The 17506-nt window shown below is 40.3% G+C and overlaps 1 protein-coding gene across 1 annotated transcript in view; it reads right to left on the bottom strand.

Annotated features, from left to right (window-relative positions):
* VSIG10L2 (V-set and immunoglobulin domain containing 10 like 2) overlaps positions 1–17506 on the bottom strand; it is a 254873-nt gene that overhangs the window by 214340 nt on the left and 23027 nt on the right. The window contains exons 2-3 of the mRNA XM_069221495.1: positions 16692–17015; positions 6438–6713 (exon numbers count right to left, since the gene is read on the bottom strand). Of these exons, the coding sequence (XP_069077596.1) occupies positions 6438–6713; positions 16692–17015 (600 nt within the window). The remainder of the gene's footprint in view (positions 1–6437; positions 6714–16691; positions 17016–17506) is intronic.

Genomic DNA, 17506 nt, shown 5'->3' on the forward strand with positions numbered 1-17506 from the left:
AACAAAAGCATTTATGAGCATGAGAAGTAGTACTACAGGAGTACTCTTTCATTCTTATTTTAGAAGGTTTGAGGTTTATTCAGAAAAGCATGTAAAAGAGTCATTTAAGAGTAGTTCTGTACATACTCCAGAATGGTGTAAATCCAGGCAAGGAAGCTATCCTCTAAGAGACCATGAATTACTAAAACATGTTTTAACTGCTGTTGGCAAATAAAATACAACCAAAGGACTTGGATCTCAAGACCCTTCACAATCTCAGATGGAAGCGGGACACTGGTCAAAATAAGAGTGTTCACAGACTCAGGGTACGAATTCCTTTCTTCTCCCAGGACCTCGTTCTTAAATGCATTCATATTCAAATGATTCCATTGAAATAAAGAAAGAATTTGATTTGGCTATTTGTATATAGCACATACATCTACGATCTCCTTATTGTTTTTGCTAAACAACCTGATGAATGATGTGTCTCAGATACTGACCAGAAACTGCCAGGTCATAATCACCATCCTATAATTAAGGTGGTTCTCTGTAGTTTAAAATCTCAAAAAGAAACAGTTTGTGTTCATGGGCAAACAATGGATGTATATGAGTAAAAGACTATTAATCATAGATGGGTTTTTTTTCTGACCACATGTTTGATCCAGAGTGACGGTACCAGATTAAAACACGCATATGTTCATTTTCTGACAAGCCAACATGGAAAAGTGAAAGGGGCTCGAAGTTCTCGACTGCCATGTATGGCATGGAAGATATATGCCCGTTTTCCAGAACGAAAGTGGAGTAGTAAGGTGGAGCCACCAATAAATAATGCAAAGAGTGTATCCACTGTTCAACTTTCTGTCACAGGAGAGAAGAAAGAACGGGTATGCAATGGTCAGATTTTAGTATGATTCTTTTTATTGACCTTCAAAATTTTGGAACCCTGACAGCTTTTCCACCAAAGATTCTGGCTTCCATAGGTAGAAAAAATTGCAGATCAAGTCAAGTGGAAATTATAGAGGAGTAGGTATCAAAAGTGAAGTCATGAGGCAAGTTAGTGTATTTTTAGATTGCTAGATAAAATCCAAGTTTAATGTTTTATCTCTGTAATTCCTTGCAGCACAACAATGAGCAACAAAACAGATTTGCATCCATTATCTGTCAGATATAGAAATAATCATCATCAGGTTTATTTCAGGATACATTCCCATAATACTTCACATTCAATACATGAAACATTAAAATGTTTTAAAAAAAACAACATTTAAATTCATCTTCAAATTAATGACAAGAATTACAAGGACCTTGCACCTCTTAGCGACACTTTTACGGCAAAATCTTCACTGCAAATGTGGCGCTAATGGACCACTATCATAGCGCCATATTTACAAGGTGGCACAAAATAAATTTGCTCCAACATGTAAACCGTTTGCGCCACATCATGCTTAATACATACATGCTGTATGCAAAAGGGGTGTTCCATCGTTAGAGGACATTAAATGTGGTGCAATGGAATCTACAAGATTCCATTGTTCTATTTCTAGCATCACATTTGCCACCTGCTTAAAGCAGGCATTAAAATGAGGCTCCCATTTATTTCAATGGGCCTCTTAACACTATACTGGATTAGCGTCATTTTTTATGTGAATCCAGTATAGTGTTACAATCGCATAAAAAAATGACGCTATTGACCCCTAACATGCACCATGGTGTGCCATATTGTAAATACGGTGCTACTATGGTGGCGTTAGGGGACGCAAAGGGGGGCCGCAAGAAAAGTGGCACATTACTAGTGATATGCCACTTTCTTGGAAATATGGCCATAAGTTCCTAAATAGCAATGAAGCAAGAGCTTTTCAGCTTTTCATACTTCTAACCATTATAATATCATGTACTATACAAAAAATTGATTGCAAACTTGGGGCCATATTTACAGGGCCCATGGCACAGGGTGGCGCAGTAAGTGCCTTGCTGAGCTGCCCTGTGTTCCCCGAAAGGGCAGAAATGTGGGATATCTGTGACATATGGCCCATTACTGTCCTCTCCCCCTGCACAAATATCCACAATGCACCAATGCAGGCACCCTTGCACCATGGTGCAAGGGTGTCTGCGTTGTGGGGATGATTGCTTTTGTGCAGGAAGGTACCCTTTCAGGATTAAAACAATCACTGGAGGAGAGTTCCTTCTTCTATGGAACGATATGAAAATGAGGAGAAATAATGTTATTTCTCTCCATTACGCCACACTTACACCATCCCTGGGGAAGCTTAGGCTTTTGATACATTCCCAGATTTACGATTTCTCGTAAATCTGTGAATGTGTCAAATGCCATGGGTTTTGCATGGGAACACCCACTGTAACGTCAATGGAATGCCTCACCAATGCAGTGTGAGGAAACGCAGCCACTTGCGCTGTGTTGTCTCACGCCATATCTATGAGGCCATGAAAAGCCACACAGGGTGCCTTTACGTGGCCTTGTAGATAGGACTCTGCAGTTTGTGACACCAGAGTGTCATAAAAGTGACGCTCCTGTGGCGCTGTGGGCCTTGTAAATATGGCCCTTGGTGACCGCAATCCACTAAATTATCTAAATCATCAAGTAAAAGAAAAAAGGAGAATTTTAGAAGTTGAATACATCTATGAAAATCGATCTTCTGTAGTTGGGATAGTAAAAATATTTCATAGTGTGATTGTAAAACTTTTCAATCTTATTATCCAAGCAATAAGTAAATACGAGGATAGGACAAAAACCAATAGAGGAGATTTATTTGTCTTTGCTGTTCAGAAGGTGTCAATGTATCTATGTATGTCCATAATATGGAACATCATGTCACCCTTGACTTGCGGCAAAGAAGGGAAAACAACACAAAGTTAACATATGTTTCAGGTGAATTCTCACAATAATAGCACAAATATGATGACAACTGACTAGTGGACCACTTGGCAGTAACATCTGCTACAGGCAGGATGCCTAAATTGAATTTCAAAAAAGGGAACATATTTGTGTGCTAAGAAGTACTCTGTTAGACTACCATAAGTCTTACTCAGCACTCTAGTCTGATTCACTAAGCCCCAGTAAATATTTTTGAGGCTTCTGCCAATAGTAGTATTTAAAAGATCAGCACTATATCTTCCTTCAGCATAATTGTTATCATGGAGAAGAATGATCAGGTTCAAAAGTTTTAGTGGAAAACCTATATTATAAAGAACTTCCCATAGGATGTGATGTGGAATGGTATCAAATGCTGATCTTAGATTCACAAAAGTCACAGAGAATTACAAGTTGCTTAAGAACATGTACTTCCAAATGGGTAGTAGACTCCTGAAGACGTGATGGAATATTGCTCACATTCTCCAAAAAACCCGTTTGATAGTATGAGAGCACATTTTCAATATCAATCCACTCCTTTAATGTGGTCAACATCATATTTGAACATATCTTTCAAATATCACCAATCAAACTATCTCTGCTAAATTTCCTTGGATATGTATAGTGGCACTTTCTGGGAAGGGGATGATTTCTCCTCCCTACAATGAGCCTGATTATGACTTTGGCGGTCCGACCGTCGGACCCCAAAGCCCCAGGGAGGAGGCCACCATCAAGCCAGCAGCCTCACCCCCAGTCGCATTACGATGTTTCCACCAGGCTGACCGGTGGAAACATCGTATTAAAACATTTCTGCAGGTGAGCCCAATTGGAAATTGTGCTGTCGCACACAATCACCCTCAGGTTGTGCACTGTCTGTGCAACCGCCATGGAAATGGTGGCAGAAAACAAAGTTATGATCAGCACTGTAGTACTGCCAGGGGCACACTGTGGCTGACCACGACTTTGATTACTGCCAACCCGCGGGATCTATGATCCTGATGGTGGCGGCAGTCTCCTGGTGGTCCGACTGCGAGGATCGTAATCTGGTGGTCGGACCACCAGGAGTGCGGCGATACGACCGTCACCACAAGTTTGGTAGTCCTCTGACTGCCAAACTCATAATCGGGCCCTGTATGTCTGGGATCAGTGCGCCCCATGCTAGTTCATTTGTTTCTACATGTAGGTGTAGACACACACCTTGGTCTCTGATTTATAGAGATTCCTCAGAGTTATGTGAAATGATTGTCTTCATTACATCTTCCAGAGAGAAAGTCATAATGTCAGTGCCAAGGCAGCCTCATTTACTGTATTTAGAACGTTATTATTCAGAGGAAATTAATTTACAAAACCCTTAGCACAGCAAGGCTAATTCATGAACCATGTTTTTGGCATTATGTGGAACCCTTTAAAACTAGTAAGAGTGAAGCTTCTGTTGGCAACAATGTGCCAAAATGGACACATAGCCTATGATCCAAATTCAGAGAGTGAACCACCCGTTTAATTTTCCACAATCCTTGTTCTTTCCAAAGACCATTTATTAAGCTTTTAATGGATTCACTATGCTTACTCTTTTACCTATCTGGAGAGCAACCAGTAAAGCTTTCTAGGACTCATTGAAAGTCCTAACATGACAACGATGCGAGGATGTGTTCCACGTTTTCCCACTACCTGCACCTTTCATGAAATAATTAGCTAGTTTAGTTTCTGTAAAACTTCATGGTGTAGATCTAACATTGCACGATCATTTATGCAGTTTAGGAAAATGGTTTCCAAAACTGGAATCATTATATTGCAAATAGCAGCTAAGTTGAGGTGTTTGATTCTGTTATAGAGTTCCACTTAATCCATTTACCATTGTTTGTTACAGTGATGTTGGTGTTACAGAGCGTAAGTAAATAGTTATGACAAGATTTAATAAAGCTTTCCTGCTTCAGTCCAAGGGCCTGAGCTTCATGAGCATTTTCAGGTCTAGTGATGACTTCATAATATATGATGTTATACTACTGACATGTACCAAGATGTTATCAATGTGACTTGATCACCTGCTATTCTTGAACGTCGGTCTAGCTGGGGAGTCCGGATTTTGTACAGCCATTGCAAGCACAGAGACCGTGTTTTTCTTTAGATAGTCAAACCTTAGAAGAACTGCACCACTTTGACTACTGTTTTCCACTTTGCTAAGATATGTGTGTGTGTGTGTGTGTGGTGTGTGCGCGCATGTGAGAGAGAGCATGTGTGTATGTGTGTCTTTGTATGTGCGTGTGATTTTTTGTTAGAGAGAAAGAGAGAGTGAGAGAGAAAGAGAGAGAGAGAGAGAGAGAGATCATGAGAATAATTGAAAGTAGTGAACACATTGATAGAAAACTCATATTCCCTGTGAGGCTGTTGGTAAACCCATTACTCCTCCTTCCTATGATGTGGTTCAGTTTATGAACGATTGTCTTTGGTGAGCATTTTCTTATTCTGAAACTATGGGTGCTACTACACATACATATTTACCATCCACACTTGTAAAAAAGTGGTGCAGGCTTTGCTGCTCCAAACCTAAAAGGTGAAGTGATAGTTCAACCATAGGGTATTATTCCTCAGCTGAAGCGATCCATTATCTCTTTCAGCTCAGTGCCAAATATATTCAGTTTTGTTGCTATTCTAGATACTGTCATTTTGAATTATGGGAAGAAAAACCTTGTAAATGTTTTCAGGTGGTCAGATACTGAGCTTTTTGACAAGTATTAAAAATTGCACGTGCACAGACCAGCAATCGTTCAACCCCAGAAGATAATTAAGTTTTCGAATTTATTAATTCAATTTCAAGGGTCAAAGGAGTGGCCACATCTCCTATGCAGGAGGGTTTTGTTGTGCGACACTGACAGCACTCCCTGAGGTAATATGTGAAGCGGTATTGGGGGAACATGTCTACCATTGGCGATGAGGACACAATCTTATTGATAGTCAGACCAGCAGAATGTGGATCCGAGTGTGTTTTCCTTCTTAGTGCCAGGGCCATAGTACAGATTTTATATTGGTGCTTACATTGTGCACGGGAAGGGCTTCATTTGTATAGATAATTTTGACATGCTCTTTCAGCTCAATGGCAACGAAGATGGGTGAGGGCTTCTGATACATTGTTTCCGTGTAGTGGTCCTTTCTGCAAGACATCACTGAAAATTAGATAAGGAAAGGAAGATTCTGTTGGGCGTGCAGAAGGTATCTCCCAATTTCTTAATTCGACCCAAAGCTTTTGTCGTCATAGTTATTTGTATTTAATGCTGGTGTGCAAATGATAATACTTTAGCAACCAAGTAACATCTGAAATCGTAGGTGCCCCTGATAAATATTTAGAGAAAACCACTAGGCTTGGTCACCAGAACTCCCAGAGCATTGGAGAGGGTCCGTTTGTGTTGCAATACCTAGTGGTATAAATGCTGATTTTTTTCTCAGCCTTACTTTCATATTTATTAACTCAAGCACTAACTCGCAAGTTATTTTCACACCTTTAGCGTTGAACCAGTTACGAATCCCTGAAATATGTTAACTTATCTGGCAAAAAATGTAGCCACAAGCACTTCCAGTTCTGCTGAGCACTTACATATAACATCCAGGTAGACTTTGTCACTGGTTTCTTGGTTCACCTCATTCTTTCCCGTACAGGTGTACCAGCCAATATGCGTCCGATTGACTGAACTAAGAGAGACCACGCTGCCATTGGCATCGGCCACTGGCACAGTGCCATCTTGTATTGTATTTCGGTGCCAGATGTATTCAATTGGACCCGTGCCGTTCTTCACCAGACATGTCAGCATCACCGGAGACCCTTCTACTGCTGCAGAGTTATTTATTCGAAGGAGTGGCTTTGAAACTGGTACTAAAAGAGATAAAGCACTAGGTTAAATTGTATTAACAGAGCACATTGTCTTTTGCTTTTTAGAAAATTGTATATCAGAATCTCAAGCGCAAAAATATCGAGCTACAAAAATATTGTAGTCAGAATACCGCCTACTGAAATATCATGAAGGTAAATATATCTAGATAAGTGTAGGAGATGAATATAGGTATGCTATTCCTTATTCCACGTCTATGTAGCTTGGTGCATAGATGTGGAATCAAGAATAGTAATCCTGAATACTCACTTCTATATGCTAACCTTCTTCTCACATCTATGTACCATGAAGTTACAATCATGAATATAGTGAACCTATACTTAGCTAAATATTCTTACCTTCACGACATTTCGGTATTGGTATCGGTATCATTATATCTCAAACTCCATATACCTTAAACCACAGTAAGAAGCCCAGTGGAAGCAGCACACTTTAAACGTACATAACGTAGCAAAACACTTTAAATTCACCACACTCCACTCTTGGCAATTTGATTTGGAGTTTGAAATGGAAAATGTTCTGGTTGGTGTACGAAGCCCTATATCGAGAGGAGACTCCACCTGGGTAATTTCCTCAAAGTGCCTAATTCAAAGGATAATCTGCTGAATAAATTACCTTCACCTTCTTGTTTTTATTACACCATTACTGTCATACTGCAGTAAAAGATTCCTAATGATCATTACTTTTCAGTTCCTTAATCCTCACAAACCTGGAGCTGGCCTAGGATAGAGCTCTCAGAGCCATTTGCCCCAACAAAGTCTACATCAATGGCCCTTACAATAGTAAACATCCAGATAGCCACTCCACCTAACACAAACGATTTGCCATTTTGAAGTCATCCACACAAGCAGTAGCTCTAAAATACTTCTAAAACTATGAAGAAATTGAGTCTTGTTTTAAGGAATTCATCCTTTTTATCAAGGAACCCCTACAAACCTGGATCATAGACTACTAGTTTCTCACTATGACAGACAAACGAATGAGCTGCACTTTACTGTACTCTAAAATGGGAAAATCATGGAGTATGCAATCGAGATGAACCTACAGTGATTCACTTTCACCTACCCGAGACTCAAATATATGTCTCATAACATGACTCATACTATATTGCAGCCTGAAAGCACTCTGTCACATCCAATCGCATAATACCTCCCTTAATGATGGTCCACTCTTACAGTCCCAGTACTACGACTGATTTTATCAGAAACTTCACTCCACCTCAACTTCAATACCTATTGAAGGGCAAGATACTGCCATCACACAAAAGCATAATATTTACAAACCACCTTCTGCATGACATACGCTACACATCTACTCAATTTACCACTTGCATAGATTTCTCCAGAGCATGAGGACACATTTGGTTTTAGCTTGACTTAGAAATTCACAGGTGACATTACTCTTCTAATCCTCTTGAATGTCATTCTTTTCAATGCACATCACTACCTCACAAATAATCTCCCCAACAAAATACCTGCTTGAACCACCGTTATTCTCTGTACATCAAAATCCCTCTCAAAGTCAAGACACAATCCAGAATCAATGTGACCAAACCTAGGTACATACTGGTACTGCCTACGTTTCAGCAGCAAAACTAGATAATATTCTAAACACTGGTTCCTGTGGTCGGCTTGAAAATGTAATTGCAAAACAAATATCCTGAAATCCCGACCCCCTACTGAGAACAGGTCAGAAAAACAGAATCAGTTCAAAATTGTCCCAAATAATAGAACAAAGAACTAGAGGTCGCATAAAAAATAGCAATATCCTTAATCACTCTTCTACACATTAGGTAAATAGCCAACATTTAAACAACTAAATTGAGGCCTGATTACAAGCCAGACAGAGGAAGGCCTTGATTTATACTTTTTGCCGCAAACCTGCATTAGCACAAGTTTGCAGCAAAAAGTATAACGCTGGCTAGCGCCATTCCGAGACGCCAGCCATATTTAAGGAATGATGCTAACTGGCGCAAAGGGTGGGCTAGCATCCAAAAATGTGACACTAGCCGGGTGGGGGTGGCGGTATGAGAGATGGGGGTTTAGCACCAAAAAATGCTGCTAGGTAGGTTAGAGTAAAAACAAATTACTCTGACCAGATTAGCGTCATTTTATGGCGCTAAACCTACCATGCCACATGACTCGCAGGAGTCATCCTCACCACCCAATGGCTAGCACAGGGGACAAGGGTCCCCTGGGCATGGCTATTGCACCCTGTGCCATGTATGGGGACCCGTTTCAGGCCCCCCATGGCACTTTAAAAAATAAAATACTTACCTGTACTTACCTCAGATGGGTTCCCTATCCTCCGCTGTCCTTCTGGTGTGAGTGGAGGTGCCCCTGGGGCCTGGAGAGGACATCTGTGGGCTTATTCCATGGTGTTCCACCATGGACATAGGCCCGCAGGTCCTCTAATGCCTGCCCTGACCCAGGCGTTAAAAAAGGGGACAAAGCAAGCTTTGCACAATTTTTTGAACCCTCCGTATTCCTGTGCACCATTTTTGCACTGGAGTATAAATATGGCGATAAGGTCATGTAGTAATTTTTTGGCACGAGAACGCCTGCCTTGCCTCTCATTAAGGCAAGGTAGGTTTCCACGTCCAAAAAATGACTTTAACTCATAAATTTGGCACTAGACGGGCCTAGGACCAAAGTATAAATATGGGGTTAGTTTTGCACTGAATTAGAGTAAAAAAAAGTGACGCCAATTCGGTGCAAACAGAGTATAAATATGCCCCGGAATTTCTGGGGTGGTGTACTGCCCTGATCCAATGTTCCAACAACCTGTTTTCCCTGGTGCCAGAACACTGAACATGATTTTACCAGCCAGTAATTCCAGCTGCTAAATTAGCATGAGTGTATGGTTGCTACAACAACCAAGTCTTGTATCCGATTCCACTCTGACCTTTTCTTTGTCAAAGGGGGAGTGTTCATTGCTCCTCCTGGCAGAACTAGTCTTCCTCTTCCCTCTCCTAGTCTCCCTACCTCCCTCCTTCTGTGTTTTTCAAGACAAAAACTCCACACACATTTCCATCTATTTAAATCTGATAAATCTGCAGAATAAGGCCCATATTTATAGTTTTTGGTGCAAAACTGCACTAACTTTACCGTCGACTTGCGTCATTCTCAGAAGCATGCTGGGCCTCATATTTATAGAATGGCACAAGCTGGTGGTAAAGCCGGCTAGCATCCTGAAAAACGACGCTAGCCAGGTTGGGAAGGAGGAGGTTGTGCCTCAAAAAATGACGCTAGCCTGGTTAGAGGCGAAAAAATTCCGTTAACCAGACTAGCACCATTTCCTGGCGCACAACCACCAAAAACATGACTCCTGTCTTCAGAAAGACAGGAGTCATGACCACCACCCCAATGGCCAGCTTAGGGGACAAGTGTCCCCTGGGCATGGCCATTGCACCCTGTGCCATGCAGGGGGCCCCAAGGTATGGCCCCTGATGGCACTTTGAAAAATAATTAAAGCATACTTAGCTATACTTACCCTATTTACCCGGATGGGGTCCCCCATCCTGTGGTGTCCCTCTGGCATGGGTGGGGATGTTCCAGGGGCTTGGGGTGGGCACCTGTGGACCCATTTCATGGTGTCTGGCCATGGAAATGGCTCCACAGGTTCCCTAACGCCTGGTCCAACCCAGCCGTTAAATAATGGTGCTAAGCGAGCTTAGCACCATTATTTAGTCCCACCTCCCAACTGTGCATCATTTTAGCACAGGGGATAAATATGGAACTATGGGGATAGCAACATTTTTTGATTGGGAACGCCTAGCTTGTTTCTCATTGACGCAAGGTAGGTTCATGCATCCAATAAATGGTGCAAACTACTATATTTTGACGTTAGATGTGTCTAACGTCAAAATATAAATATGGAGATAAGTTTGCACTGAATTTGCATAAAAAAAAAAAAAAAGCAATTTCGGCACAAAAAGAGTATAAATAGGCCCCTAAATTCCTCAGAAAAGGGAACACAATGTGAAATACCACACAGTTTGTTTCCCACTTGGCACATCACGTACTGGGGCTAGTGATACCACTGATTTACAAAATACTGCTCAAAGAGGGAGAAACAAAACAGGGGGCAGGATTACAATGTTAACATATACAATATTAAGTACACTACAATAGCACCACAAGTGCCCACTTTATAATTCCCTTTTCTGACACCATCCACAAACCCACCAGGAAAACCCAGCCCACATCCTTACATGCATGGGTCACAAAAAGTAAACATGTATCTACAAGCTGTCTCATCACAGAACAGGGAAATGCCTACTTATTAATGAAACACTACAAGACCTCTATCCTAACCAAAATGGACAACTTAGCCCCTGTCTCTAAAACAAAGAATTAAAAACAAAGAAAGAATCTATAGGATGCTTCACTTATTAAACACAGAGAGACAATGCTAACACTGTTTTCAAAAGTTGGCAAAAAATGCCATACATCCTCGGTAAAAATAGAAAAAAATGATATGTTGAAATTCAGACTTCTAAATAGCAAAGGCACCTTCCTCCAGGCCAGAATACTGTAGCCAACAACCAAATAAGAAGACTATAATTGTTATCTGAACCTCTGCTCACGTCTCAATGCGGACACTTCAATATATGATGAAAATCCTGACCTGTCCAACATGTTCAATCAAACCAAGACAATGGGCACTGTTTCTAATGGAAATAACCTGACTACTTTTTGAATAATCATGCTCCCAAAATAACATTGAATAACCGGACTTCCTTAGAGGAAACACTTGCTTACACGATTTCCTTGACAAAGCTCTGAAGCTTTTATCATCTGAGCATGCAAAATCAATCAATACTACCCTTCTGACCCTTTGGGTAAGGATCACAAATTACTTAATTGACCACGGCATTGCCATATCTCATTCGAAGAGACACTGAAAGATTTTTACTGAGAAACCCAAAGAATGACTAGGGTACCACCACACCACCTTTGGCCTGTATTTGTGGACATAATCTTGGAAAACTGTGTAGTCCAACTCCAAATTGAATTATTTTTTCCTAGTATCATTCAGGCCTTCCCGTAGCCCTGAGCCGGAGTGGCACAACACAATAGGTGCTGGTCAGTGGGCACTAATTGCTGTAGCACGCTGTTAGAAGCAAAACCCTTCGACTTACAGCAGAACGTAATGGGAAGTCACTTCCTTGTATGTCTCGATCCGAGGGAGATGGTAAGCACTGCTGTCATGCCCTGAGATGCAGTCAAAATGTTCCTGATCTCACATAGGGCCCTATTTTGCTTCCTTTTTAAAACTTTGTCAGCTTCACTGTTACTGTTGGCAATGGTACTATATCACTGGTACCAGTCTTTCTAATATAAACTATTAGGAACATGCTATGATACGTAAGACTAGAACTGAACATGCCAGTAACATTGTTGTTCTTTCCAATGTAACTAATACTACTATAAGTATTACTAACAGTACTAACTATGCAAAATATTATATTTTTTCTATTGATACCAGCAGTAGTTGCAGTATGTCTGATAGTACCATTAGTATTGCTAGCAGTAATAGGGCTACAGAAAGTAGTATAATATGTACCATTAGTATAAGTATATGCAACTCTATTAGTAGAAAATTTAGTGTTAAAAATACTTGAAGGAGCCACTACATGGGTAATCATTTCAGTACTAGCACTAACAGTAGTAGGGCCGACGAGCTGTGATACCAGTTGCAGATTCACCTGCAACTGGTATCACAGCTATAAAGTTGGCAGTGGTGACAGAAATCATAGTATTGTATTGCAACATTTAGATAGGGCTCACTACCCCTATGTGGAGCACTGAAGCACTTGCCTAACACGGGCAGCACACACCATTGAAGGTGTTTGTTTGGAAGTGTATTGTCTTTGTTCTTGATCCTGTATAGGAAGTGTATCTATGTTCTGCACGAGGACCTCCAAGTGTGCAGTCATTGCATTATGGGATGCAGAGCTTAGCAGTGTGATTGATGAAAAAGGGTGAGAGATAGGTTCCAAGCATATGGTTTTCAGTAATCAGTCAGTTTTGAGCACCTCTGCAGAGCCCTGTATGGTATTTATGTTCATAGGCACTTAGCTGGTTACCTAACTAGGTTGTTCATTCTGAGATTTTTGTTTAAAGTTTATGGCCCTGAGCAGACATATGAAAAAGTGGTGTAGCTATCTGCTGGGATAGACTTTGTTAATATCATCAGTGAAAGAGAATTATTAAGCAGCCTTTATGAACTACAATCCACTATCTGACTGTTGAGTGCTATGGTATTAATTTTAATGTGGGTTACATATTATAATTGCATTATATAGCACTTACTATATCTGACGAGGCATTGGTTGCACTTTTATGCTGGGGAGCATACTGCTCATACTCCCAGGTCCCAGGGTTAGGGTTTTTTCCGCAGTTATTGTTGATTATTGGAATTAGTCTTGTGCTCTTCATGGACCATTCCATGCCTTTATTCCAGCTTCTATGTGGTAGATTACATTAGTAGGAATTAGGTGTGATCTTTAGTGGGAGAGTGGAGTATATGAATTTCATTCATTGGTTGGTTGCATAAATAGATGAGCCAAAGGAGATTAAGGGGGTTATTCCAACTTTGGAGGAGGTGTTAATCCGTCCCAAAAGTGACGGAAAAGTGACGGATTTACCACCAGCCGTATTACGAGTCCATTATATCCTATGGAACTCGTAATACGGCTGGTGGTATATCCGTCACTTTACCGTCACTTTTGGGACGGATTAACACTCCTCCAAAGTTAGAATAACCCCCTAAGTATTTTTTGATTGCAGGGGTATGCCTTCGAAAGGCGATTTTGTGATCTTTGAAATGTTGTGTGGGCAATGGGCAGAGATCAGTAATAGAGACTAAGGCAAACATGCATGTGATTTAGAGTAGACTGTATTCGAGGGGAAGATGCATGAGGAGGATGGAAAGGAAGGAGAGAGTAATTGAAAGAGAAATTAGAGTCAATAGTTATTAATAATATTGTGGAAGTTTTTTGAGGCAGCAAGCCGGCCAACACCATTTCTAGCACTTACGTACTTGGGTTAGAAGTCTTTTTGAGATGTACCAGAGTTTCTAGAGGTTGAGGAGGCACTCTTTGTGACATCAGTAGAAGCAGCAAACACTGGCATCCCTCCTTGTGCCACACTTCCCTTAATATGTAGTCAAATGTAGTCATAGTTGGTAACGCTAAACGCTTGATCAAAGACCGTTATTGGGAAAAGATCCATGAGGAATCTCTTTGCTCAAATGGGTTAGGTCGGCTGACAGCAGAGTTCCTGCTGGTTAAGCACGAACCTCTGCCTGAAAGCTTCCTGGATCTCCCCATACCAGCTCGTGCTCGTTCTCTATTACTTCAGTTCAGATATGGAACATTGGCACTCAACAGCTTCACGGCCTGCTGGTCGACCAATAGTTCCTTATCTGACAAATGCACAAACTGCCATCTATCCAAGGAAACTTCTGAGCATGTCCTATTTTTCTGTCCTTTGTACAAATGCCCCCGAGGGAAGTGGATTACCCCTCTGTGTAAAACACTGTCAATACAAAATCGTAACAGTGCATATAGAATATGTAAATATGATACTTCCATGCTGATAGTGAGTTCTGTTTCTAAATATTTGGCAGCAGCATGGAAAATCCGCAGTAGGATCACTATGGATCTTAATCCACCGGTTGAAGTACAGTCTAGAAGTTAGCGAACTAGCACCCTGTTTACAAATGGTAAAATGCAATCTACTTGATCAACTCATTCAATAGAACTGATTAACTTAGGGCATCATTTTCCACTGGTTGTTTTTTTAACTTTTGCTAACAGGAGTTATTGTATGTAGTTTTTAGCTCTTATTTTTATTGTATAAACCCGTTTTAAATGCTTTTTATGCTTTTAACAACTGATCAGTATCATTTTAGCATTTAGCGCCTTGCATAGGATAGGATCCAGAGACTATTTTGTGAGTCTTGTCTTAACTATTTTTGAAACCTTTTATGTAATTTTATGAACTTTTTTCCTGTAGTAATTGTCAATGTACTTTTTATATATATTACTTTTTACTTTTCAAATGGCCCAAATTTGGACCGAATAAACTATTGATTGATTGTAGTCAAATGCCTTGCCCACAGATTGTTAATGCATTGAAACTGAAACCTTCTTCCACTAACAGAAGGGGAATCAGAGAACCAAAGGGTACAAGCAAATGAAGCATAGTTCACCTAAGCTCCCAAAGACCATCCATCGATGAACAGACTACAGGATCTGACATCCAGCAGGAGAGGACTAAACAACAGTAATTGATTGCAAAGGCTGCGTTGCAAGAGAAAGAAGTGTGGATATCAAGCAAAAATAGACCAGCAATATAGAAGGAAGACTTCACCTATAACAGTGGAATTCAGCCAACAGCGATGTGGAAAATAGAACATAGCAAAAGCAGCATCTGTAGCACTGAGTGCACTACTTGTATTTGCTGTACTAGCAGTAGCATGTGTACCAGTGGTTTGTAGAGGTAGTTACTGTAGTAATAGTTGTATTTGAAGCAGATGTACTAATAATACTACCCTTAAGCACATAACCACTAGTAGTAGTTGTTTCAGTAGCCAATAGAAAGGCTGCCACTGGTACAGTTCTTGGTTTTGGTGTGGTGCTACTGTTACTACAATTAATAGTAGATGTTGTCGTAGTTTTAAATGGACTGCTACTACTAGTAGTGGTTGTAGTATATGAGGTCATAATAGGAGTAGTAGGACTGCTAGTAGAGGTAGAAGTAGTTGTAGTTGCACCCACACTTCTACTGAACTTAAAATTCTAGTGATAGCAGCTGTATCACTAGCATCAGTTGTATGTATGGAATTAGTAGAAATAGTAGTTATAAAGGCAGAAGTAAGACCATTAGCAGTGATAGTGATGTTACCAAACCTATTGCCAATAATGGAGGTCATATGGCATGTGCTAGTATTATAAACTGGTGAAGTTATTTTAACAGTGTTTGTAATAATAGTAGTAGTGATTGCACTAATAGTAATATTACTAATATCAATATTGCTACTAATATCAATTGTACTTGTAGTTTTACAAAATACAGAAAGAAGGACCAGCAATAAACCTAGCAGTAGTATTAATAGAACAAATCAAAGTTGCTCACTGATCAGTAGTATTCGGATCAAATTGGTTACAAATCATAAATATCACATGGTAGTTGTAGTAATGGGGTAAAGGGTCACTAATTATACATGCCTATTGAACTGAGGTGGGATTGCCTTGCTCACGTTCAGGAGGATGAGGGTTCAGGTCAGGGCTGTTAGGTGTATACAGTAGTGAGGGGTGCTTAATGTCCATGACCTGCAGTACATAGAGGATGGAGATGTGACCAGGTGCGCTTGCTTGTGTGCCTGTGTGTGGTGGAAAAGCAATGCAACCTTTTACTTTGCTGAACAGCATAAGCAATCAACACTTTCAGATCTCACTGTATGTCTTCTCCAATTTCACAATGTGGAGGTATTTTAGAAAATCAAGTACAAAAGTTCACCAAAATAAAAAATAAGGTATATAGAAAATATTTTGAAGATAAATTTACACTTTCTGGATTAATCTATGCAATTTCTTAACAGAAGACACTGTGTGCCCACTCTGCCTGGTACCTGCTCAGTGTCTGCACAGAGACCCTCTTGGTTTTTAAATGTATCATTGCTTATTCAAGGATATCATTGTCCTGCCCCAATGCCTACTATTGTTATGCAATGGCTTGACTTATTTGTCAGTGTTGTGCTAATAAATCGTGTGCCCAAAAATCTGGCAAAACGGTTTAGTTTGCTGTTGTGAAGCACTCTAGTAAGGATATCCCTAAAAAGTACTAAGATCAAATGAGGGCACAACTCCTTTCAAATGTTCTGATCTTGAAGAAGCACATTGAATGCTAAATTGATCAAAATAATTGGAGAGTATTACAATATCCACCTACCCAAAATAACCAGATCAATGTAGATTGGCTGGACACCTTCCTCTTCATAGGGGACTTGACACACGTATGTCCCCTCTGCAGATGTCTGCAAATTTTTGATCACCAAAGTGCTATTTATTAAGCTGACATCACCAAGGCGTGCAGCAATCGCGTGCACATTGGATGAGCCCCCAAAACTTGATGCAATTGGAAGAGACAGGCTTGTATTGAGCTTCACAAAGTTCCAAATGAAGTAGAGAAGAGAGGAAAACTCAGCACACTCCAACTGCACTCGGCCACCAAGGACTCCTTTCACTGTCTCATCCGGTTTGCTCAGAAACTGTCCTGGGGGCAACAAGGAAGAAAACATTAATTAGAAAGATGTCCAGCTACATTATAGAAAAGAGGCAACCTAGTCAACTCTGACAAACAAGGAGGTTATTTTTCTAGGACTGTACATAGTTATAAATCTACCAGCAAAGTTTTGTGAAGTTGCAAAGTTTGTCATCTTCGCAAAACTTAATCTGCAAAACCTCCCACAAAAAATTGTTGCTGTTGTTCTCTATGTAAAATCTTTCTGCAGATAAGTAGCTTTTCTTCCTGTCCCAGCTACATTGTTCTGGATGTTTCAATTGGTCTTTTTAAAAGCCACCAACTGAATTTGTTTAAGAGAATATCATGAAACTGACGGGAGTCAGCATCACACATTTTTCATGTTCCTACCTTTTTCCTGTTTGAGTAAATTAGAGTGTTAGACTATGTGAACTCTTTTCCAGATGCTTGTCCACAATATGTAATTCCTATAAAATTTTCAAAACATGTTCTTTTTTCCACAT

The sequence above is a fragment of the Pleurodeles waltl genome, chromosome 3_1 (genome assembly GCF_031143425.1).
Source record: "Pleurodeles waltl isolate 20211129_DDA chromosome 3_1, aPleWal1.hap1.20221129, whole genome shotgun sequence".
NCBI lineage: Eukaryota > Metazoa > Chordata > Amphibia > Caudata > Salamandridae > Pleurodeles > Pleurodeles waltl.